Consider the following 24,633-nt stretch of genomic DNA (forward strand, 5'->3'; position numbering starts at 1 on the left):
GCGCGTAGGTTTCGATGAGTGTAGTAGCAATAAAAGGTCGCTGTAAGTGTGTACTCACAGGAAGACCTAACCTCCACTTCTTCCTTACTGAGCTGCTTGCAATCATTATTCATCATTTATTTTTCATCCATTATTTATGAGAGTCATGAACTCACACTCACCTATTGTACTGTTTGCACTCAGTGTGAGTGACTCCGCGAGAGCGAAGTGGCTAAAATGTTAATGCAGTATTTAATAATACTCTGGTTCATGTCCCTGCTACCCAGATGGTCATCTGTTTTTTGTTTTTTTTCTTCAGCACCATCCAGCTGTAAGAGTTACCGTTGTTGCACTGCTATTTTATGATAATTAGGATTTCCATATTTCTAGCTTGTTTTCTAGGAAATACTAAATGATTTAGCATTTAGCAAGCAAATTACAGTGAATACACTCAACAACTACTGCAACATAATAGAGGCGAGGGCATACATACGTACAGTGACTGTCTGAAGAGAGGGTTCAGTGTGTGTTGTGCATTCAGGTTGTCTGGCAGTAAGCCTCCTTTGAGCCTGGGAGCTTGAGTGAGCAGGTTGTTTCTTCACAAAGGGTGTGAGTGAAAATCTAGCTTTTGTTTTCTGGTATTATTTGCCCCCATTTTATCTCCCTGGCATCCTGGATGATCATTACATTTCCTCTACCCAGCGCTATGGGCTACTGAAACTGCTCCTCTTTCTCCACCCTGAAATCCTATCATTACCTTTTCCTAGATCTCCCTCCAACTCTTCTGGGAATGTACGTTGGTGGGAGCGTGTATGGCTGACTGTATAGGAATTTAAAGGGACAGTTCACCCAAAAATCCAAAATACGTATTTTTACTCTTGCCTGTAACACTGTTTATCCATGTAGATTGTTTTTGTGGCATAGAGATATCTGAAGTGGCTTGAGGAAATCAAACAGGCTATGATAACTAAGCTAGCTAACATCCCAACTGCCATCAAGTTCAATTACATTCAAGGGAAGGGCGTTATTTCCAAAACTCAGCAACTCACACCAAAACAATCTAGATGGATAAACAGCACTACAGGTGAAATGAAAAATAGGTATTTTGAGGTCAACTGTCCCTTAAATATAATACCAATGTTGAGTAGAAAACTTGATTAACCTTGTAAATGCAATGGAAAACAGCTTTGTTTTCAGGATGATGGTCAAGGATCTCTGAGCTTTTATTAGCTAAAAACAATCCTCTCCTCCCCAGGTTCATCTCTCCAGCCTCCCAGCTCGTGATCACCTTCTCGCTCATCTCCGTCCAGCTGCTCGGGGTCTTCGTCTGGTTCGCGGTGGACCCTCCCCACACGGTCGTGGATTACGGCGAGCAGCGGACCCAGGATCCCTTGGCGGCGCGCGGCGTCCTCAAGTGCGACATCTCGGACCTGTCCCTCATTTGCTCCCTGGGTTACTCCATCCTGCTGATGGTGACGTGCACGGTTTACGCCATCAAGACGCGAGGCGTGCCTGAAACCTTCAATGAAGCCAAGCCCATCGGATTTACCATGTACACCACCTGCATCATCTGGCTGGCGTTCATACCCATCTTCTTTGGCACGTCGCAGTCTGCAGAGAGGGTATGTTCGTGTGTCAATCCCACTATATATCTAACCTGCTACCATACTTAAACTGCTGCTTGTAACACTTTCTTTGTAAACTGCAGTCTACAGAGAGTGTGAGTATATTACATATGTCTGTACTTCATCCTCATCATCTTAAGGATTGCTGTGTCTGCAGAGAGGATGAGACGATGCGTCTATCTGTTGGATTACCCTGTGTATGACCTGTTTGGGATTTAAAGCAATTTTCCTTAGAGACATCGCAGTCTGCAGGAAAGATGGATTTGTGTGTTTCACATATGTGTGTGCGTATGTGTGCTTGTGTGATACTGATATGTATGTGTATTTGTGTGAAATATCTTTTATAAGAACAATTTGCTGACAAGTGGGTGGTGATGGTGTGCATTATGGGCTTTCTGCTCTCCTGAGACCGTTTTGCAGCATTATTAAGTTTTGGAATCACCTTTTTGAGTCATAAATTTGCATGTATTGCTATGCCATGAAGTCTCCTCTCCCTTTCATCCCCTGACAACTTTTTTGGAGATCAAAACAGCATCTCTTGGCACTGAGAGATAGATATGTGTTTCAATTGAAGCTATACTAATGTCTTTGAGTCTAAAATCTCCCGACAATCCTCCGTGAGTACAAGAGGATTTTCTGTCTAGCTGATTGACTGGATCCATGGTCCAGGCTTTTAGAGGGTTGTACTGTCGAGCTTATTCCTCCTACCTTTTGTCAATTATTGATGGCTTTATGATGTGAGAGCGATGTAACTTTCACAAGGTGGTGTGCGTCCGTGTGTGTGTGGGAAGCCCTTTTTATAGGATTCGGATAGGCTCGGTATGAATGCACAGTGCTTTATCTGCATGTGCATTGTTGTTTATTGGCAACCATATTCACACATAAACATACTTGAATCCCTGAGGGCAGTGGCTCCCAGACATTGCCAAAGAGGTTGCAAATTAAACGATAAGGGTAAAAAAACCCAATGGAGTATCTGTTTGTATCCAATAAAATTTGGAAAGTCTAGAAGAGCTGCATGATTAAATTATTTTATCCCCATTCAAGATAGCCTGATGCTAAACCAGAAGTTAGCCGGCTCGATCAGCTCTCTAGTGGCCTGATATTCTCACTCCATCTCTAACCGATCTCACTTCTCATGCCCAAACCTAACCAACCCAACCAATGAAGGCAGCAGCAGTTGGGCAAGGTTAGGGATGAGGCCATGGTGGATGAATGGGTCAGACGCAGGACTTTCACGAAGTAAACTTAGCTTCATCTCCTGCCTGAAACCTGGAATCAATATTATTATCTTTAGACTTAGTTGACTTATTATTTTAGTAAAGTTTATTTTTTCTTTTTATAATTATTATGTTCAGTTTTCGTAATTTGGATCAATTTAGGCACCAAAAACTATTTGCTATGTTACCTACATCACCCAAGGTGCAAATAGCATTGATTGCTACAGACAGCCGGGGGCTAACATCATCTACAAATGATAAAATGGATAAACAAGGATATAGTACAAGAATTTTGTGTTTTGATGCTGGGTGTATTCACTTCCCTCAGGCCTCTAAATCCTTCAAATAAAACAATCTAAGAAGGAAAAATCACTGCCATAATGATGAGGAGTCACAAGTAGCTATCAGTTGATTTTAGGAGGCTGTCTTTGTGAAAACAGTGAACAGGTATGTAAGTGATGGACTGATTATGTGACAACATTAAAAATAGGCGTCCTTTCACCTTGCCACTTTGAATCAGATGGTTAAGGAGTCATGAACATACCACACTCACACAGCTAATCTGATTCATAACAATACACACATAGTAAACCACTATCTTAGCCTGAGCTAAAGCAGCAGCTGTTTATTGATTCCATTTCGTGATCGCGTGACTGATCTGGTTTTAACAATAGAACACTTAAACACTCAGTCATTGAGACTCATGGCTGGTCTTTGAATGCACATGTCACAGGTTGTACATCACAGTGCTAAACCGTCGTGTACTGTAGATGTGCACATACAGTGGGAAGATAAGCAGTGGTGGTGCTGAGCAGATGGATAGCACTGCATCATTCACAGCCTTGACTTATAACATGATATGCACGTAAACATACACATTCACTGCCGAGATACGAATCCAAAGCTGCTATGGAAAGAAATTAATCACATTGATGTTCGGCAACAAACAAAGTGTGTCCTTGAGAGTGCACGCCAGTTGCTCCACACAATGTCAAATATCAATATTCTGTCCCACTGTGTCATCCTCCTCTACATGACTCTTATAGTCCGCCCTGTTTTGGAGTGTCATTCAGGCAATTTTCATTTCTCCCTCTCGTTGCGTCTCAGCCCATTTTCCTTTCAAGGCGGGCGCCCGCCTCTGTCGCATTGCAAAGAGCTGACATCAAAGTGATCGCGTCTAATCACACATCAGGGAAATCATACTCTTGCTGGATGTTTCATAGTTTTTTTGCCTTTCGCTCCCTTTTATTTATTTATTTATTTTTTGAGAATCCTCAAAAAGCTGGGATGTTTTGGAGTGGTTACTGATGCAGGAAGTTTATAGTGACTTTAGTGAAGTTTTTTTAAAATTATTATTATTAGTGTTCACGTTCCCCAGTCATCATAGCACTTCAGGGTGTGTTCAGGCATGCATTCTGCGTGGCTGCAGAAGTTGTTTGAGTGTGTTTCTATGACTTTATATGAGTGTATCCGTGTGTGCATGCATGTGTGTGTGTGTGTGTTCGTTATCTGACGTGCTGAAGCGTCTTACTGGTCGAGCTGAGCAGCGTCCACGCCATGTTTGTTCGGCTAATTAGAACGTCCACCGGCGACTTCTTGTGTGTTTGCGTTGGAGTGTGTTTGTCTGGCGTGTTGTGTTTAATTGGAATATCCACCAGTGCACACTTGTGTGTCTGTGTATGTTGTTTCTAATTGGAATATCCTCTGGAGTGTGCGGCAGCTGGCTGGCTTACAGAGAGAGCAGAGGAGAGGGAGGAGAGAGACGAGTGAAAGGAATAAACAGGTAATGATGTGACTCGCTGATGGGGCTTTAATGAGGAGAGCTCCGCCGAGGGCATAGGTTTGGTTTCTGACGGGAGAGAAAGGGAAGGGGCTACGTGAAGTTAGTGGGAGGTTAGATGACAACATGACTCGCATTATGATTAACTTTGTCATCAAATGGCCATCATGCTCTCCTTCATCATTCTTCAGTATTGTCAGTGGTCTAATACCATTTAATAAACTGCTGCATTAATTTGTGTACCATACTGTAGCACAACTCCCGATAGTCCCTCTTAGATACTAAGCATGAGCACACCTACTGCAGAACATCTGATGTCCTTTGAGGTCAAAGCCCCCCCCTCCATAGCTATCTTTCCTTCTCTTGCTTAACCACTCACACACTACGCACTGCCCCTGTTTCTTAAAGATGCCACACTGGATGTCATATGACTCCCAGATTCTACTATAGTCATATGTCATTATTCCATATTGGCAACAGCTTATATTATGTGACTTTCAGCACGAAATTAAGTGAAAACATATTTGGCATCATCAACTTAGCCTGGAAAGGACCCAGAAAAATGTGAAATATCATAAAAATACCAAAACACACTGGAGGGGGGCTGAATCTTCATCCATATGTGCCTTAGTGCTTCTTGTCAGGGTCACTATGGTTAAACATGTCTCCGTGGGGAGCGTTTCAAATTTTGCCTAGCTTCTTTCCAGACATTTCAATCCCCCATTTTAAAGTCTGACGCTATGGCCCAATCCAGATACGCCCCTTGCCCCTAACATTTAGTGGAGGTTGTCAGAGGCACACTTCAAACTGAGGGCTTTGGGAACTTTCTGTCATTTCAATGTATTATGTTCCTTTTCTTTATAACAAGCATAAAACAATGCTACTGGATTCCTGATGTCTTGGTAACCAACAAGCCAGCAAGCTAACACTACATTGTTATTGTTGATTTGGGCATGATGCACATTTTAACATATTTCAATGCTGCATCCCCCCTTTAACAACACATGTCGCCTGAAATGTAACTAAAGTCCTGTAGTGAAGTTGCTGCTGTTGGTACTGCTCCTCTAATATCAGTGCAGGCTGGCAGGGCAGAAGCACAAGTTGCTAAAATTAGTACTATGAAGTATTGCTAATGGCCAAGTAATGAAGCGGTGTTCTTTTTGACTTGATTGATAGCATGAACTTCTGAATGAATTGCAAGCATCCACGCTTTTCTATCTCCATCAGATAAATGCCTGTCTGTTCACATGAACGCTATTAACTACAAGGGTTGTCTCGTTTCACAGGAGGAGATTTCAACCACTACCCCTTGTAACTCTCTTCTCACGGGCAAGGGGGCACTCTAAAATGAGGGGTAAGGATAAAAATTGGAAATGAGATTGATCCCACGTCTACACAGGCTGAGTAGTGAAAGCAGAGAAGGAGCCGAGCGGTAGCCACGGCCCCCCGGCAGTGTGTGGACGGTGTTTTGGCACAGTTCTGTGTGGTTCAACCATATTTTTGGCAGCGCTCCGGCCCGAATACGCAATCACTGTAGTTACGTTCGTAAACAGAAACAGATCGACTCAGAAAGATACGTTTCAGATTGTGGTTATGAGCTCAGAGAGAGAGTGAAGCATGAGCCAGTCAGTGCTGTGACCAGTTTTGGTCTGGTGTCCACAGCCAGCTGAACTTGTCTGCTTCTGCTCTTCATTAAGTCTCTTGTCAAGGGCCATTCACCAATATAGAGTTATTTAGAAATGTTGTCCTCTCTGGGGTTGGTCCTGTCTTTTGAGTGTACCGGCAAAGATGTGAAGGTGTGCACCATGAAGTGGTTGAAAGCTCTGGAAAAGACCTTCTGTTAAGATTCCCAATGAACTTCTACGATCATCTTCTCTTTGACTCATTGTTCTTGCAGTTAGATGTTTTGTGATTGTTCCTTCGGTCTGTGCTCTTGTCAGATATGTGACCAGTATGTGTTCAGGGTACTATAATCCACCTTTGAGGAGTTGAAACAGCATCTATAGTTGCCTCTTCCTGGGTCAGTTTTAATACATTACTGTTTGATACAGTAAGATCACCAGAGGAGTCACAGTCCAGCAGAATAGAATGGAAAGCCTGTTGGAAGGTACAGTCTGTGCTCTTACAACAAGGAATTGGTGCATAACCTTCAACCTAAAGAAATCCAACATTTCCTCATAGCTTCATGGTTGAATGAAACCCTAGCATACTAGTATATCACATGGAGACCTAAAACTCTTTCTGTTCTCTGTAAGTATGTCAAATAAAGACTTCTGTCCTCACCCACTCATCTTCACTTTGCTTCTCTCTCCCTCCCATGTACTTTTGTTTGGTCCCTTCCACAGCCTGTTCTTTGTTTTCTCCCTCCCCTAGCGCTCCTGTCCTGTGCCTCACACTGCTCTCCTCTCCTCTGAATGCTCAACACAGCTCTGAGTCACGGTGGGCAGGGAAGAGGAGAGGAGGGGAAAAAACCCCAAAACAGACAGAGGAGGAGAAACGCGAAACGAGGGAGATGTAAATCGAAAGGGAAAGTTGCAGCGAGAGATAGGGGACATGCGGGCAGACAGCGAGACACAGAATAAGAATGTGAGAGATAAATCGAGAAAGAGCAAGAGAAGGATTCTTAACCATCACCGACGAGGGAAGCATTGTTTCGAAATAGGTCATGCTACCATGCAGAGGCTGCTGGCTCCAAACAGCTTCTGCCGCACCCTGCAGAAATGGGAAAGGTTGTGTGTGTGTGTGTGTGTGTGTGCGCACGCGTGTGCGCACGCTTCCCCTCTGCCTCTCTGCTTGTTGTAAAGCCCTAACCACAGGGTTCATCCTCTCTCCAGCTATCTCTCTCTGTGTCAGCCTCATCATTCCTCCGCCTGACACTACAGACAGAAGACCTGTCTTTCTCTTTTCTTTCTTTCCTTTCTCCCCTCTCTCTGTCTCTTCATCTATATCTCTCCTTCTTTCTCCCCGTGAGCCACCTTTTCCTGTTCTCCAGATGTCTTAAATATGGTCAGCTTGTTATCTCCTGCCTCCAACAGAGGAAGAATCAACCGCCCCGCTGCTACCCACAAACCCACTCGCTGTGTGTGTGTGTGTGTGCTTGAGAACGAGTGTCATTTTTCACAGTATGTGTGTTTTCAGTATGTTTGTTCTTTTGCAGAGACGTATTTTAGTGAGTTTTCTCTTCATTAGTTCCGCTTATATATTAATTGATATCTGCTGCTGAGAGATTTTTAAGTCATGCACCTTTAAAATCCAGCCCATCCAGAAGAAATGCTCACTAAAATCTGACATGTTCATGTCACATATACATTTGAATTTACACATTTTTACATCAAATTTTAACATATGAACAGAAAATACTGTCACATATGAACTGGAGGTGACATTTTCTAATAATCACCATTAATAAATGGTACATTTTGTGAGATTTCTTGCCTGCTGGCAGACAAAATAGCTTAGTGAGAGCCATGTTTACACATTAATCTGGTGAAGTACCCGAAGTAGTCGCCATTCCTGCAGTGGCGTCTCCCGACAATATCCACATATTTGAATGCAAGAAGTCCAAAGAAATGAATGATTTTCTCCTTTTACCTTTACCTTCTATGTAATGATACTTTTCACTATCGTGAAGAACCTCTGCAGCTCTCATCTACTCCAACTAGAGTGACAAACGTCAGCTCCAAATTTGGAGCAAAACTGAATGCAAAATACACGAGCCCTTAGTTCACAATGTTCCCCAGAAGTGAATCACAAATATTATAATTATTATTGATTAATTAATGATATCATAATTGGAATTTTGACCCTCTGTGAGTGACCTGTATGCCTAGATTGCAATTTGCTGACGGTTATTGAAATGATCTTGAGTACCTGTAAAAAACACAAATTCATATTTCTTTGTAGTTTTTACTAACATAGCTGATCTGTAACGGTTAAGTGCACTTCTGAATTGGTTATGCTAGCAACCTAGTACTGAATTCTGCAGTGTGTTATTGGGAGGACAGAGCTGCGTGGTCTGAACAGATTGAATCCACAGGTGTAGTCACTGAAGCTGCTATTCATACGCACCTGTGTCTCTCAAGGCCTCCCATTCAAATTATCTGCGACACATTCACCATCTCTCACACTCACCCATCCTCCCACGCGGACACGCACAAGCGTCCAACCTTCGACCAAAGAGAGACCCATGTGTCCTGACCTCAAAATGCCCCCTTTAACAAGTGAAGAATGGCAAATGTCTTCACTTTGAGTAACTTTATCCATTTTTTTTTGTCTCCCTGTGATTGCGTTTGGTCCTCAGGAGTATATAAAGAACACGCACAATCCATATACCTGCCTCACAAATCGGTTTCTGCTCACAACACACACACACATTTACACACAGTGTCGCGGCTCGCTGTCCTCAGACAGATTTATGACTGTGACTGTGGTCCTGGTGGAGAGCCAGTGACCGCCCAGATCCTTACCGGGAGTAACCGACGGTGATCAATCTCCAGTAATCTGAATAGGTAGAGGGAGACAGAGGAGGTGAGAGGCAGGCTGGAAGAAAAGGGAGTTAGAAGAAACGAAAAGGAGGCAGGAAGAGTGGACGTACAAGGGAAAAAAGGCAGCAAAGAGAGAGTGAATCAGAGCGTGTGGGAGTGCAGAATGATGCGACGTCAACGACTGCTAGCAGACAGAAAGTGAGGAGGGTGGGATTTGCACAACCATCAAACACTAAAGATGGAGGAAGAGAGTCGAGCTAATATTCAAGAGAGAGGGATCAAAGATGAGGAAAAGTAAAATCATATTACTCAGAGATACAAAAAGAAAGAGGGATGAAGAGAAAGAAGGGAAACGGAGACAAATGTCTGAATCGTTTAACAGTTGGAGAGATTGGCCAAAGCTGTGGGGTCATGAGCGTTTAGAAAGCGCATCAGACAGACTCTGTCACACACGCACACACACACAGCCATCCCAAGCATGCTACACAAATGCCTTGGGGAGATTGCATTGCAGGGTTTGTTGTAACGCTCAATTTGTTTCCATTTGTACTTTGACTGGCCACTGGATGATTCAGCTGCAGCTCGTGTCACTGTCTATAAAGTCTATAAAACCAGATAAATAAAGGCAGAATGAGAGGGATTTGTCGGTTTATAAACACAACATTCAAAGTTGGTCCCTCCTCAACAGTTTCTCTTGGACACATGCTTATGCTCTTACACCATTTGCAATGTTATTGGCTTGGGCTACACCCCTTCTAACTAAAGGTTGATGCTTACAAATAGTCTGAACATAGAATAATTATATATATATATATATATATATATATATATATATATATATATATATATATATAGGCAGAGGCAGGGTGTCTGCAGATACAAAGAACGCTACTATGTCATAGGTGATGATCGAGAGGGATTATTTTTGTCTCAGTCTATACATTGTGTTTTTAGGAAAGTCCTACTCATTCTACCTTTAAACTCATTTTTTTTCATTGCTTCTTGTGATTTGATTCATACAAACTGTTTCAAGATAAACTCACATCAGACAGGTACAATCAACGAATGAACAAACACAAAAAAGCGGAGCTGAAATTTTGGCAACTCGAGGATGAGTCGTCTGGGTGTTTCAGCAGTGAATCAAAATCCAACAAAAACTGTTGTCTCTTATTCCCAGATGTACAGTAGATCCAGTGAAATATTCAGTGCAAAACACAGTATCCCATGCATAAATGGTGATGAAATAGCGAGGAACTGCAATTGAGGATGCCAGACAGGAGCGTCTATGCCCGCCCTGGGGCCTACAACAGCCAATGAGTGATCACAGAGACAGGAGACCCACTCTCTATTCCCTTCCCTCTTTCCTGAGCCACTTACACACAAGCCACCAGGTGACTGACACATCATGTAGCCAGTGAGATTTCAAATCTGGCTATATACATTTTTATCAATTTTCTCAGACCTAAAAATGAGGTCATCAACAATTCAAAATCTAAAGTATCATTAGATATATCTCCTTGCCATTGTTGGGCCTGATACTGGCATATATAGGATATAGAGCAAGACATATGTGAAAAAAAACACCATCGATCATGACCTCATTGGAACTTCAACAGTTCACATAATTGTAGTGTCCACTATGTTTTAATAAGAGTAAATAGCTAGAGATCTTAAAGATTAATATGCAAAACATCTCAGAACGACCACCAAACATGTAAATAGGTAATCAGTTGAGAAGTTGTAGTAGTGTAGCACTCATCAAATGCTAACGGTAAAAATACCCAAATGCTGCCTGCTAATTGTATAACATCTGAACTAGAATTTTTTTACCTTAGCAGATGTTGGTATTCAGTAGACTGGAGTCTGCGCAGAGGATTATGCATTTTGAGGGCACATTGCCGCGAATCAAACCTGTCAGGTTGAGTGTTGTCTCTCAAGTAGAGTACTGTGCCCAAAGCAGGGATGATGTGATGATATGCAAAAAAAAACCCCAAAAAACAAAGTATGATCATTCTTTCAATTTAACCATCTTGTGGGAAAATTAACAACAAAATTGCAAGCTGTTGAAAGTAATGCCGCGATTGTTTGAATTTGCGATACACTAAGTACTGCTGATTACATTAACAAGACGCTTCTACTCAGACAACTCCAATAAAAAGTTGTATTGAGACCATGTGAGCATTTAAATGGAAACACAGAATATGTAATGTATGTCTTAGGCCAATTGTGATTGTGATATTGTGCTTTATCCAAAAAAAAAAAGATCTAAACTCAAAACTTTCTTGTTTTAAGTTGAAATAAAACATATATATATATATATATATATATATATATATATATATATATATATATATATATATATATATAGAGAGAGAGAGAGAGAGAGAGAGAGAGAGAGAGAGAGAGAGAGCTTTATTTTTTACAGTCAAGGTAAAAAACCAGGGAATTGATATTCCCACACATAAGCTCATAACCTCCATGAACAGGGATCAACAGATCACGTACAGAAAGCACATCACGTCCGAACGATGTTTCTTTCCTCTGCTGGATTTAGACGTCATGTCGTCTTTATTCTGACAGAGTTTACCAATCCTTGGGGTGATTATCTTCAACAGGGCTGTGTGAGGGGGGGAAAAAAAAGCTTTCATTCATTTTTGAAGGAATAGGTTTTCACAATCTTTTGCAGGGTTCTAGTGGGATTTGGTCGTTTGGCTGAAAATAAGGAGCGACAGACAGCAAGTGTCAGATCCTGACATCAAACAGGGAGATGTTGAAGGATAGGGGGCCGCCCAAGGGGGGACCTCACACTGAGACGCTCGCAGTCACACACTTGCATATACACATGCACGCGCTGCCGTCACAGACACACACATTTGAGTACGCTTACGTGCACACGCACTCAGAAACTCTTCTCGAGGGAGCAATAGCGACAGGCAAAGAACAGTATAAATCCAAACTTCTGCACAAAAATTTTCTTTCAGGAGTCGCTGCGGCAGTCATCTCCATCACTCTTACATCTCTTTTACCACACTCAAATAACAAACATCATTTATGCTGTTGTATTTTCTGTTTATTTTCCACCTCTGCCTAAGGTGACATGTCTTCATCCCTCATGTGTCACACTGTAGAGAGACAGACTGCATGACACAGCACAATAAAACAAACAAATCATAAATGGATAATCAAAGACTTCAACAAAGGCAAAACAGCTGAGTAAGCAGTTGTGTTGGAAGTCTTTAACTTCTTCCGAGATATACACTTTTTCAAATTCAAACTTTGTTGCCTTTCAAGCCGTTGCTGTACAAATGCAACGACCTGGTGTCCAGTTCAACATGACAGGAAGCATTCAGATCAGGAATCAGGAATAAATAGTCCGGTCAACAAAGAGTTCTGGGGTAGTGCCACGATGTTTGAGTTCTTATTCCAGCCGGTGCTTCCAGATCACTTGAACTTCAGTGTCTCAGGGGTATGTGAGTGTCGTCCCTCATTAAGTGTTAAACCACTGGAACAAAGGGCATGCTATTAGTAGTTTGTATGTGAGTACCCAAAGGAAAGAGTGGAGGTACAAGAAGTGTGGTGTGGTGAGTGTGTTAGAACATTTATGTGACTGCACATACACAACTTCATATACAGTATGTGTCTATCAGAGTAGCAGCTGCATCAGTGTGTGTGTGTGATTTGAGTTACTGCTAACATATGGGCATCAGCACCACTTGTAGAGAGAGACTGTTATACCTGAGAAGACTGTCAAAGAGGCACTAACTAACCGAGGCAGAAAAAGCAACGAAAAATGATGTCAGCTTGTTACATTTAACATTTCCCTCTATCTTACTCCAGTATGCAAATAAAATCACTACAGCAGTCTGCCTAATTTGTCATATAGCTGTCAGAGCTTTACTGTAGAGTACATTTAAGGTTCACACTATAAATTTGACTATACGGCAACTTAGAATACACTGTAACAAAATAACAGAGCTCTACTTATCTTGCTGTCACTGGCGGACTTGGCGCAGTGCTCTTGGATGCCCCCATGGTATAGATAAAACATAATATAGTGCCCTCTAGGGTTCCCTTTCAGTGCCCTTTTTGCGCGATGGTGCCCCCTCCCGCATACAACTACGCTAACTATAACTTCGCTGTAACCTGAAGCAAATCGATCTATGATTACAGTAATGAACTATAGCTTTACACGGTGCTGAATTTTTAATGAAACTACTGTAAGTCTGGGAGCAGCTGAGAGCCTTTGTAAAAACAGCTCAGAGCCGCTCATTTAAAAAAATCTAAGAAATTAACGTGAACAAATCAATTTGATTGGACTGTGAACTTTGTTCATAATTCAAATTGTGAACGAGTGTGTGCTAAATTCATTTTTATCTGAGTGAAGTGAACTTTGAGCTAGTTCTTTTTGAAGTGTGAACTCTAACAACACTGATCACCTTCCTCACAATTAGCGATAATTAGCATGGCAGTGTAGCAACGCACGCACAGTATTTCTGTGAACACTGATGAGTGCATGATTAAGGAAACTATCAAGACGACAATATGTTGATGACTCTGTAAGGCAAAGGGGGAACTGTTGACATTTACTTCAAATTCAAAACAGCGTTGATTAAGAGGAGTTAGTGTTCTGTTTTCAACAAAACATAATTAAAAGATGAGGAGCACTCATGTGTTCCCTTAATAAACTCAACAAATAACAAACCATCATTATAGTTCCTTGATTTCTTTTTCTTGGATGAATGTCATTAGAATTACAAAAGAGGGTTGGGACTGCGTAGCAACTCAGTGCTACTGTGGGAAAGTGTTTTTGTATCATTTCCAGCTCAATTTCTGTCAAGATTGCACAGTGTCAGCTGTGGAGAAATTCCAATTTAACATCCATAACAGAGGAGCTGGCATACAGTTAATCCCATTTTACATGCTCAAGGTGTGACACGATTTTTTCCCTGCGACTTGGACGGCAGTCTGCTGACTGATGATGCCCCATGTAAAGTCCTTGCTGGGCATTTTAATTGGCTGGAGCTGTGCACAGCGGGGCCACAATCATGTCAGTTAGGAGAGAGAGAAAAAGGGAGAGCGAGCTTTTGAGAGGGCCACCCTCTCAGTATGCATTACAATGAAACCTCTGTGCACGACTCAGAATTTGTTTGACTTCAGAATACTGGCGGAACCTCGCACAGATCTGCAAGTCAATAAAAGGCACACTAACAAGCTGCGGCAGAGCAAACACAGACGTAACAAAATATACCCTGTGCCCTCTCTTATGAAACACAAACCTCAGACCAGTATGGATTCGATGGAGGAAAATATTTCTAAGTGCAGTTTTGTTGAAAGTAATGAGGCACTTGTGGACAAGAAGTGACCACGCTTGGGCCCAATTAAGCTGCACTGACACAAAGTTAAAATATCATGGTGGAGAATCCTGTGTCAGAGCTTTTCATCACAGCACTGTGTTGGAAAAATGTGTGTGATAGGCGTCTGGAGATGTGCAACTTGAGGATTTAACAAGCTCTGAATAAAGCACATTTTGAGACTAAAAAGCTACAAAAGAAACTGTTTCATGCTTAAGATTTAAAAAAAAAACACCTCCTCCACTATTCTTTGAGAAAAAAATTAGCTGGTAGATCCCACCCTTTTGAGAAAAAAAAAAAACACTGATGTAATTGGTGTGACTTTTGTCAAGTTATGTCCCACTGTAGCCATGAACTAATGGTTTTGAAGTTATTTTAGGACCTTCTAACTATGAGTATTTTTCTTCACTACCAGTTTTTAAGGGGGTTGGCATACATCTATTTAAAGCAGCTGGATTCAGTGAAAAAGAAACTGTTCACAGCCCATAATATATGGATTTAGTCAATTGCATAATTGCAGTGCAATATCTTAAACAGAAATATTGACAAAAGAAGTGCACTTAATACATTTTCTTCAGCGGAACATTTGTGCTTCAAAAGGATTTAAATAAGTCTGAATTAATTAGTTAAGTGATACTTAATTGTGACTTCTCGAATGCAAGTAATGTTTTTTGTAGATTGGTATTAGATGCATTTCCTTTTGAATGGAACAAAAAGGTATCTTATTATTCTCAGAGTGAACTAATCACTAAGGCATTAAAAAATGTGAATCTGGCGTGGCTAAATGCAAAGATTTCAGTTCTCAGCAGTCTGTTGTTGTCCTTGTTACTACAGCTGTATTGCTAAGCAGCTTATGACTGTACGAGTGCTGATGCATTTTACTGCCTATTGAAAGTTGCAGACGAGGAGAGCTTCAGTTAATGTGAAATTAAACACAGGTTGAAAAAACAAAGGATCTATTTTCCTCTCAGTGCAGTAGAAGTTTTTTTTTTGTTGGCAGCACCTCTTTAGCCTTCTGATCGAGCCAAACTACAGCTTCCTTAAGTCAGCCACAGTAGCGCTCTGTGCTTCTTTCTGTTTTCTCTGTACCAGCCTTTTGTTCTTTGGATTGGTTCATGTGAAGAGTTTTATTAAAGAGAAAAATAAGCTCTCCATGCTAACAATCCTGCTAACTGTCATTTAGTTTAACCTTTTGTTGCTGTTGCTTTGTTACTGGGACAAAGAACAGAATTTGTCCAAAAACACATATTTTTAACATCCACTAATGTCTCGTATCTAAGAAGTCCACCTTTTCAGAATATATGAAGTAGACACACTGCTTCTTATTATGGATCCAAAATTACTGACTTACTAACTTTTTCAAGCTATGTGAAAACGAAATATGTTGCGCAAAGTTACAATTATTTGTGAACTGCTGTGATTAGTTGGTCTATATCAAAACACACTGAAGCTAAGACTGTCATGAAAAAAATCATTTTAAAAAGACAGAAAAGATTTTTCATTTTCAGAAGTGGCAAATCTGGTTTGGTCATGCTCTCATTAATAAATAAAAATCCTTACCCTCCCATGGCTCAGGTGATTAAACAGATGAGTGGCCCCGTGGTGTGAGTGGATGGAAACAGGAGGTGTCATGCACAGAGGAGATTTTGGCACAAACCTAAATGGTACTGTGAAGTTAGTTTAGGACCCTCAGGCAGTCTTTAAAGTCACCTTGCTTGTAAAATGGTTCGGTCAGGACAGGAACCAATCCAGGACACTTCAGCTGGTTATCAATGCACAGACGATTGCATGTTAACTGAGCAGAGCTGAGATGGAAAGAAAAAAACAAAGAAATTGGGCAAAGAAAGAAAGTCAAGAAGAAGGCAACAAGATTAAATCAGAAAGAGTTTCGAGAAGACAAATAGGCAGACATAAAAAAGAAGTAGGGGTGGGGGTGGAAGAAAACATTTCAGGGTGAAATACAAGGTAGTTTGAAGTGTGGGGCAGAGATGAGGCAAGGAAATGATGAAGCGATTGGGAAGATACAAGACGTTTTGGGGAATGAAACTCATACACAATGCTTTCTCACCCCAGTGTTTTTTCTTGTTCCCAGTCTCTTTTTCTCTCTGACCGTTGGCTGACTCGGGACATGAAACAAAGCTGCCAGTAGTCATTTATTCTAAATGAGAGCTGGGAGACATAAGGAGATAGGAGTGATGTCTGGCACGAGATCCCAGCGACTCTGCCGCAGCAGAGAGTTGAACATGAGTTCATCTTTATGCAAACGCACAGCCATTCATTACAACACTTTACAAGTGAGGGGCAGATATTCTTCAGCTGTGAGACTTCTTTCAACCAGTTTCCTCCAATGAACCTCAAATTTCGAGAGAGTAAAGTACCAAAAAGGTATCGTTGGGCAGTGTTGTAGAGAAGACCACCTCAACCAAGACCACGTCATTACCAAGACCAGAGTGTATCAAGACCGAGACAAGATGAAGAATTTTAGGGGTTGAAACCAAGTCAAGGCCAAGACCAGTGCAAGTCCCATGCTGCATGACACACTAATGTTCAAATATGGAACGTGCAAACCATAGGAAGTCTTCAAATTGATCTGAAATATCGAGTAAAAGACAGAGTAAAAATGCAGTTGAGTCCGAGATGAGAACATCAAAAAGTGGTCTCAGGACCGGTCTTAAGACCAATCTCGGGAACTACAACAGAGAATGCATATGTTGGTTTCAAAGGTAGCATAGAGGTTTACTGTAACATATTGACACTTCTATCAACAACTAAATGCTTCTGAATTTGGTTTTGCCTTAAATACTTTATCAAAAATGCCACACTGTGCACAGCAATGCCAACAAATGACAACAGGCAACTACTCATCTCCCTGGCAACACAACAAAAATCTGGTTGATGGGTTTAACACAGTGAAGTTGAACACCTGTGAGTTTCAGTATAAGTCTCCTGTGTGAAAAAATTAACTTATTTCATCAAAGCTGCAGGACTTTGTTCCTCAGTTCAGTCACGGTCCTTCTTCACTGCTTTGTCATCATTATGTCTTTCTCTTCGTCCGCTTTCTTTCTTCTTCCTTGTTCACCTGCTTCCTTTTTTTTTACTTCCACTTATTTGTTCTCAATCCCACTTACCCACAATGAAGCACCATCTGTCTCTCTCGTTCTGTCTCTCTGTATCTGTCTGTCTCCCCCTCCCTCTTGCTGTTGGCTACGTTGGCCATGTTGCTGGCCACAGCTCTTTGATTTCACCACCCCTTATTCTCACTCAGTGGTACATATGAAAGAGGTTGCAATAAATCAGAGGAGCAGTGTAATGACTCAGAGTGTTTCGTGTCTTGGTTCATCAACCATAAGAGGTCAGGATTTGTGTTCGAGTGTGTGTGTGCGGCTCAGTATATTCCCTACAACCAGGTTTTTAAAGCAGTGATCAAGTTCTACTTCTAGAGGTTCTAGCGCCCTTTTATTTTGAAAGGGCGAGGCGCCCGCTAGATGTGCTCCATGACAATGCCATTCTTCATTTATACGTCATATGTTTTAGGGCTTAAACTTAATGTGCACTTGTCGTATATTTCCTCCTTCTCTGTGGAAATTGCAGTGTCTGCAGAAGAAGATAGGTGTAATTTAGTTAATCTGCTTCTGATGTAGTGTTCACAAGCTGTATCTATAGCACAGCCAAGCCGATCCAGAATGGCAGTCCACGAAAGCTGTCATGCTTCAGCTATCTGCTGTGAAGAGAAGACTGCTCTCTTCGCACTTAACTCACTGATGGGTAGCCTAACTATCAATCTGTCTGTCTCAAGGGATCAGACATGTCTCCCGGGAATTGCATTCTTATACAGCGATTCAGTGACTTACATTAAACTGCAATGCACTGTCAGATAAGATGGTGCTCATATTTCCCTGTGAAAAAAATGGATTTGGCATCAAACCCATATGTCTTGCTGTTTTTATGCTGCTGCATCTAGAAAAAAAACGACCTCTCACATCCACCTGTATCTGGAGGTCACACTCCTCTGCTCCACCCGCAGGCTCCGATCCCAACCCAATTGCCATAATAAATGCTGGCAATGAATGTTTCTGCAAACCATAGATATAATGAAACTTTTCATCTCAACGGTGTGCTTATGCTCTGTTTAGGTTTAGGCACAAAAGCCACTTCGTTAGGGTTAGGAAAACATAATGTTTTGGCTTAATTTACCTGTTTTGGGTGCCACAAACGTGGCTGGAGATGTCTTAAAGTCTTGTCAAAAACACCTAAGGTCTCCTTAAAAATATCACGTTACAAATGGTGAAACACAGTCTTGAACTGCAGTCACTGGCTTGGTAGCCTTCCTGCCTGTAACTTCACCACCATCCCCTCCAGCTGCCGATATGAAAGTCATGTAAGAAACATGTAATGTGAATGTGATATGACACGTTTGATAGATGGTATGGTACATATGACAGATACAAAAATCTTAATCAGCAGTGTTCAGAAATGTTAACTGCCATCATTCATCCTGGTAAAGGGGGGGAAAAAAGGTTTGTTTGTAATTCTTCAAATCTTCATTCGCAATCCCTTTGACCCAGAAGATCCTGATGATTGTGGCCTACTGGGACTAAGGGAACCAACGATGTGTGTGATCATGAATTGTTAATTACACATTAGTTAACAGTTATTTCACTGTTAACAATTGATGAAATGGAACAAGTGAAACAAGTCCAATGAAATGCTTTATAAACCATTTATGAAGCAATTCTTTACTGTAAAGTTGCAACTGATAAACCTTCTGGGCATTTTAGGCATTTTATTGGTTGTTTACAGTGAAGTAATTAGTAATTAACTATAAATTGACCGTTTATTAGTGACGGTTATCACAAAGTTTTACCGATCTGTGTTAAACAGCAGTGGAACTATCCTTTTACCACTAATTGGGAAATAACAAGGCGCTGAAAACGAAAATCCTTAGATAAGCATATTTTAAACTGAGTACCCTTGAGAGGACAATAAAAGCACTCCTCCATAATCAGCACTGCTGAGTCAATTTGGGCAATATCACTCACTGACGCTGACCAACATTTTAGCAAAAGCATCACTTTCTTTAACCACAAGAATAAAAGTAAGCACCACGCTCGGCCAAGTATTTGTCCACAGAATCTAGAGTGCATTTTTCTTTCTCTTTCTATTTTTTCCAGTCCCCCCCTCCTCCATCCCCTTTTCTCTCTGCTCAGGTGTTAAAAGCACATCAGCCATCACTCCACCCCTCTGTTCCTCTTCTTAAATCTCTCCCTATCACGGACCGGAGAGCCTCCGTCTGTAAATGTTTTAAACCTTGAGGGAACACATTGTGTGCAGCCATCCGTAGCTAATCGTCTGCTTTCCGAGTGTGACTTTTGGGATAATAGAGCCCTCTTCCCGATGCACACATTTTTAGCCATTATCAGCGGTGGACAGCAGGGGTGGAGGAGGACAGTTTCAGTCTTCAGTGCGTGCCTGTATGTGTCTCTTTGGGTAAATAACAGCTGGAGGCCACAACTTTGGACTGAAGGCTAGATGTAATGGAAGCGTCTATCAGCAGGCGCGCTGCTGGTTAGATAAGAGCAAGTTCACTGCTTAAGGGAATCTCTCCTTTCCTGTCATTTACACTGTTATTCATGCTTTTTTTTTTTCTCCAGGTCATTCCATTTTCACTCTTTTCTCCAATATCTTTCGTCTCTCCTACTGAAAACACTCCATCTGTTCCTCTCTGATACAACCACTCACTGATCCCTGTATCAGTACAATTCAATTGAGTGCAATTTGTTGGCAGGGAATATGAGAAAGAAACAATATGGCAAACTGAATCCTCATTCTCTCTCGCATCTCTCTCTCTCTCTCTCTCATGATCTTATTTCCTCTTGCGTAATTGCTTATCTGTCTCAAACTACAACTGCTTTGTGTCCATGTGTGTGTGTTTGTGTGTGTGATGTTGTGGTTGAGGTGAAAGTGGGTGGATTGCAAGTGGAGTTTAAGCCTCTATCAAAGCCTGTAGGGGAGCTGCAGACAGGGCTCTTTAACCCCAGCCGACCCACCCTGTGATGCTACCACAGGAATTTCAGCCAAGTCATTTACATGTAAAGCTCATATATACTGTCTGTATACTGTGAGCATGGTCAACGAAAGGTATATATTTAGTAAATACAACAAAACTTACTTACATACTTAAATGAGTTTTCTTGGGATGTCTATGGGGTGTGCATGTGTTTGTGTGTGTGTGTGCCAGTTTGCCTCCAGTTTATTGGCTGTGCAGTCCCCGTTCCCTTTGGCAACTGTCAATGTTATCAACTCACGCCCAGAGGCATGTGTGTGTGTTCTTTTTTACTCTCTATTTGCGAGGACCAAGTTTAAGACCTTGAGATTGATGTTTGAGGGTTAAGACTCGGGATTAGGCAAGGTAAGGCTACTTTATTTATATATGGCACATTTCATCCACAGGAGCAATTCAAGGAGCTTTACATAATGCAGTGTCCAAGGACACAGGGAAGAGGAAGAAGAGGTCATAAAAACAGTTTTAAAGTTATATAGAAGTATGTAGCCTTTTCTTATTGTTTAGGGTAGAATTAGGTTTAGATTAAGGGTGAGGGAAGGGTTGGGGTTGATGGCCCATCGTAGGGTTTAAGTCCTGCTAACTCATGAGTGCAAATGTGCACACACACAGAGAGTTCACACGAGACCTCAAGGACACACCCACACAGGGTTTAAAGCCTGCAACTCCCCTCCAGTTCGTTAGAACTGAAGAAGCTTTTTGGACGAGAGGTGGAACGTCTTCGAGAAACTGAAACAAGTCCAGTTGCATACGATACAGCACTTAGAACTACACATAAAGGTCCAATTTGTAAGATAGTTGATTATTGAGTTTCACTCCCAACTCATGAAATACTGACGCTATAGGTTTGTGGCAGGCTGATCATCCCAATGTGTGAGTATTTAACAAGATGGGAACAAGACTCAATAATCAAGTCTTAGAAATTGGACCATTAAGTATCAGATGTACAAGTACAGGTAAATTATGCATATATTTACATGTATGTAGACTGTATGCATTGGGCTGACCAATTATCAGATTTTGTTTGTTTTTTTTAAAAATATGATTGCCGGTAAATTTACAATGCACCTCCTTGGCTTTAATGAAATTTGCAAAGTAACTAGTAACAAAAGTCATCTGATAAATGTAGTCTGAATAATCTAAGGAGAAAATGGGGCATTCAGGTATTCTCAACTAGCCTATTAAAGTATCAGTTAATTAGATTTGTGTGTTTTTGTTGAACGCTTCCTATTTTTGTGGTCTAGTCAGGTTTTGCTGAGAAATTAGACACCTTTTCCCAAAGGATGTGTTTCTGCTGACATGTTACGTATTACTTACTGCTTTCAGAGAAAATAAAACTATTCATTTCTATTCTGGTTAAACAGTCATGCTGGGGTAGCTCTGGGCAGTAACTTCTGAGGTCACATTCGCTTTAGTTTTTATAATGTCCTTTTCTAATTTTCCACCAATGGCCTAATGTTTTTCTCAAAATAAAACCTATTCTAGAGGCATATTTACAGCATTTACAGTCTACAAATAATTCTGGCTTCAATTACCAAATTAGAAAAAGAAAATTAAGCATACCGTGCCTACTACTTTTGTCCCAAGAATGTCATGGTTTAAAAATGATTTAGTCACAGGATGTGAGCATTTGGCTTATCCATTTTGTACTTACTGTATGTGTATGTAGGGCTGCACAATTAATTATAACATTATCAAAACTGCAATATAAGTCCATCCATCCATCAGTTTTCTTCCACTCATCGGGGGTCAGGTGGCAGCAGGCTAAACAGAGTATTCCAGACGTCGCCCTCCCCTGAGACACTTTTCAGCTTCTCCCAGGGGAACCTGAGGCGTTCACAAGCCAGATGAGATATGTAATCTCTCCAGTGAGTTCTAGGTCCACCCTGGGCTCTACTCCCAGTTGCCCGGAAAACCTCCAAAGGAGGGTGCCCAGGAGGCATCCGAATCAGATGCCTGGGTGTTATGTTTGCCCACTGGCAGGCAAAAGTGGGAACCAAGGCATCCCAGCCCCTGGCCAAGTTCAAAATCCAAATGACAAAAGCTGCAAAGTTTTAAGATAAAATGTCTGACATATATACTATATGTATATTTCTTGTATGTTGTTGTGCTGTGCTGTATGTCGCAAATGTACAATTGCCGTGTACAGAAACTGTTTAAGGTGTGCGGTCACGACCAAGTTAACAGTGCAGCTTTACTTTCTTTCTGCTCTACTTTCTCCTTCTTGTCAGACTGCAGTTACCAGCACTGTCTCAATCAGTGCGTCTCTGCACTTTTTGACAGTCTAGTTGGGCACTGTTGTCTTTCTGTTCTTTCGCTCTCTTTCTCACTTCATCAGTCTCCATGAGTCACGTTCCCCTTCTCTTGCCCCATCTCATAACATCAGTTTTTGTTTCATTTTTCCCTCCTCTCCCCATGCCTGGCTATCACTCTCCCTTCCAGACTTCATCTTTACATTTCTACTATTCCCTCCCATATTTCCATCCGTCTCACCCCTCCTTCCTTTGTCTGTCTCTCTCAGTACGCTGCAGACAGTTCTCTCCTGATGAGCTCCATATCTTGAGAGCTTGTCAGCTGTGTCAGGTCTGTCCTCCTCCAAACTACTCTGTGAAGCCCACTAAGGACCTGAGGACTAGTGCTCCGTCCACTGCAGTGTGTATATGTGTGTCTGCCGGAGTGTCTTCTTCTTTCATTATAACTGTTCTCCGACTTACTCTGCAGAATTGAAGTGGTGTAATAAAGTGGTTAAATTTAGTAGGATGTACATAACAGTTCTGTCTGCTTAGCGTCATCATATCTGTCTTCCAGTCCAGTGTCTATACCCTCTAACTAGTGCCCTCAAGGAACAGTATGTGACTGCCTGTCTGTCTGTTTGACAGCAGAGCTGCAGTAACTCAACTCGCCCTAAACTGTTCGTTAACAGTTCAATCTCTGAAAAAAACTATGTTTTCTCTTCCTGGAAGTGTCTCATGTACTGGGCTGCAGACTAACTTTTTCAACACCATCCCATAATCTTCCCAAAAAACATTTCTTATCATCCTGAAATGGTCAAAATGCTGTTTCTTTACTTAATTATTCTCCGGTGGCCCTAAGGGGCAAAACACCAGAACATTTCTTAAAACACAACAGCAATTCACAAAAAACAACAACAACATTTTGTAAAACACAACATTTCGGGGAACAAATTTTACAAAATGTTGTTGTGTTTTGTGAAATGTTTTTCTAAGATGTTGATAAGATGGGTCCTGTTGACAGTGAGGTCATGGTGTCCTGTCAGATTTCAACACAATGTTATATTTTTCTCAGGTTTTGTGCCGAGCAGCCAGCCAGTGATAGTATTTATAGTAACAGCATCAGAAGACATCAGTAGTCAGTGCTCAGTTCAGTTTCTTATTTACTAAGTCATAGTTATACACACTGTAAATTCAAAAATCTGCTTCGTCATGAGTCATCCTGGCGAAGGTCTCTGTTTATCCCAAACATATTTTCTATCATTAGACTCGAGTACTGCTCATTTGAGCCAAACTCCATCCAAACTCTCAGGACAAACATGCCCGAAAGTCAATTTAGTGTCATTTCTATCACTTTCAACTTGCATTAAACCACACCCATCTGGTGTTTCAGCTTGCCAAAAAAATGTCAAGAATCATTTCCCATTCTTAGATGAAGAGACAAGCTCTGCAGCACACGGGCAATTAAGCGACTTGATCGGTGCCATCATTTCATATACCATTTGATCTACCTGCCTGCGTGTCTCTGTAGCTGTCACTGCACACATTTTCCTGCTAATTTCGCTCTCGTTAGACAATCCTTTGCTTCCTGTCTTCCCACCTTGTCCCATCTGTCCTCCTCTCTCCCTCGTCAGACGTATTCTGTATTTGGACGATTACACAGACTATCTCTGACATCTTGAAATGTGATAAATGACTCTGTCTCTAACTCATTCTCTCTGTGTCTCCCTTCTCCCTAGATGTATATCCAAACTACCACCCTGACCATCTCTCTCAGCCTGTCTGCCTCTGTGTCTCTGGGGATGCTCTACATGCCCAAGGTCTACATCATCCTCTTCCATCCCGAGCAGAACGTACCCAAACGAAAACGCAGCTTTAAGGTGAGGTGGACGATTGACCATT

At 41.5% G+C, this 24,633-nt stretch overlaps 1 protein-coding gene across 2 annotated transcripts in view; it reads left to right on the plus strand.

Annotated features, from left to right (window-relative positions):
• The window catches only part of grm8a (glutamate receptor, metabotropic 8a), a 159,137-nt gene that overhangs the window by 131,404 nt on the left and 3,100 nt on the right, over positions 1–24,633 (plus strand). For both annotated transcript variants that reach the window (XM_073480535.1, XM_073480534.1), the window contains exons 10-11: positions 1,235–1,601; positions 24,471–24,611. In XM_073480535.1, coding sequence (XP_073336636.1) covers positions 1,235–1,601; positions 24,471–24,611 — 508 coding nt within the window. The remainder of the gene's footprint in view (positions 1–1,234; positions 1,602–24,470; positions 24,612–24,633) is intronic.

The sequence above is a fragment of the Pagrus major genome, chromosome 14 (assembly GCF_040436345.1).
Source record: "Pagrus major chromosome 14, Pma_NU_1.0".
Classification (NCBI taxonomy): Eukaryota; Metazoa; Chordata; class Actinopteri; order Spariformes; family Sparidae; genus Pagrus; species Pagrus major.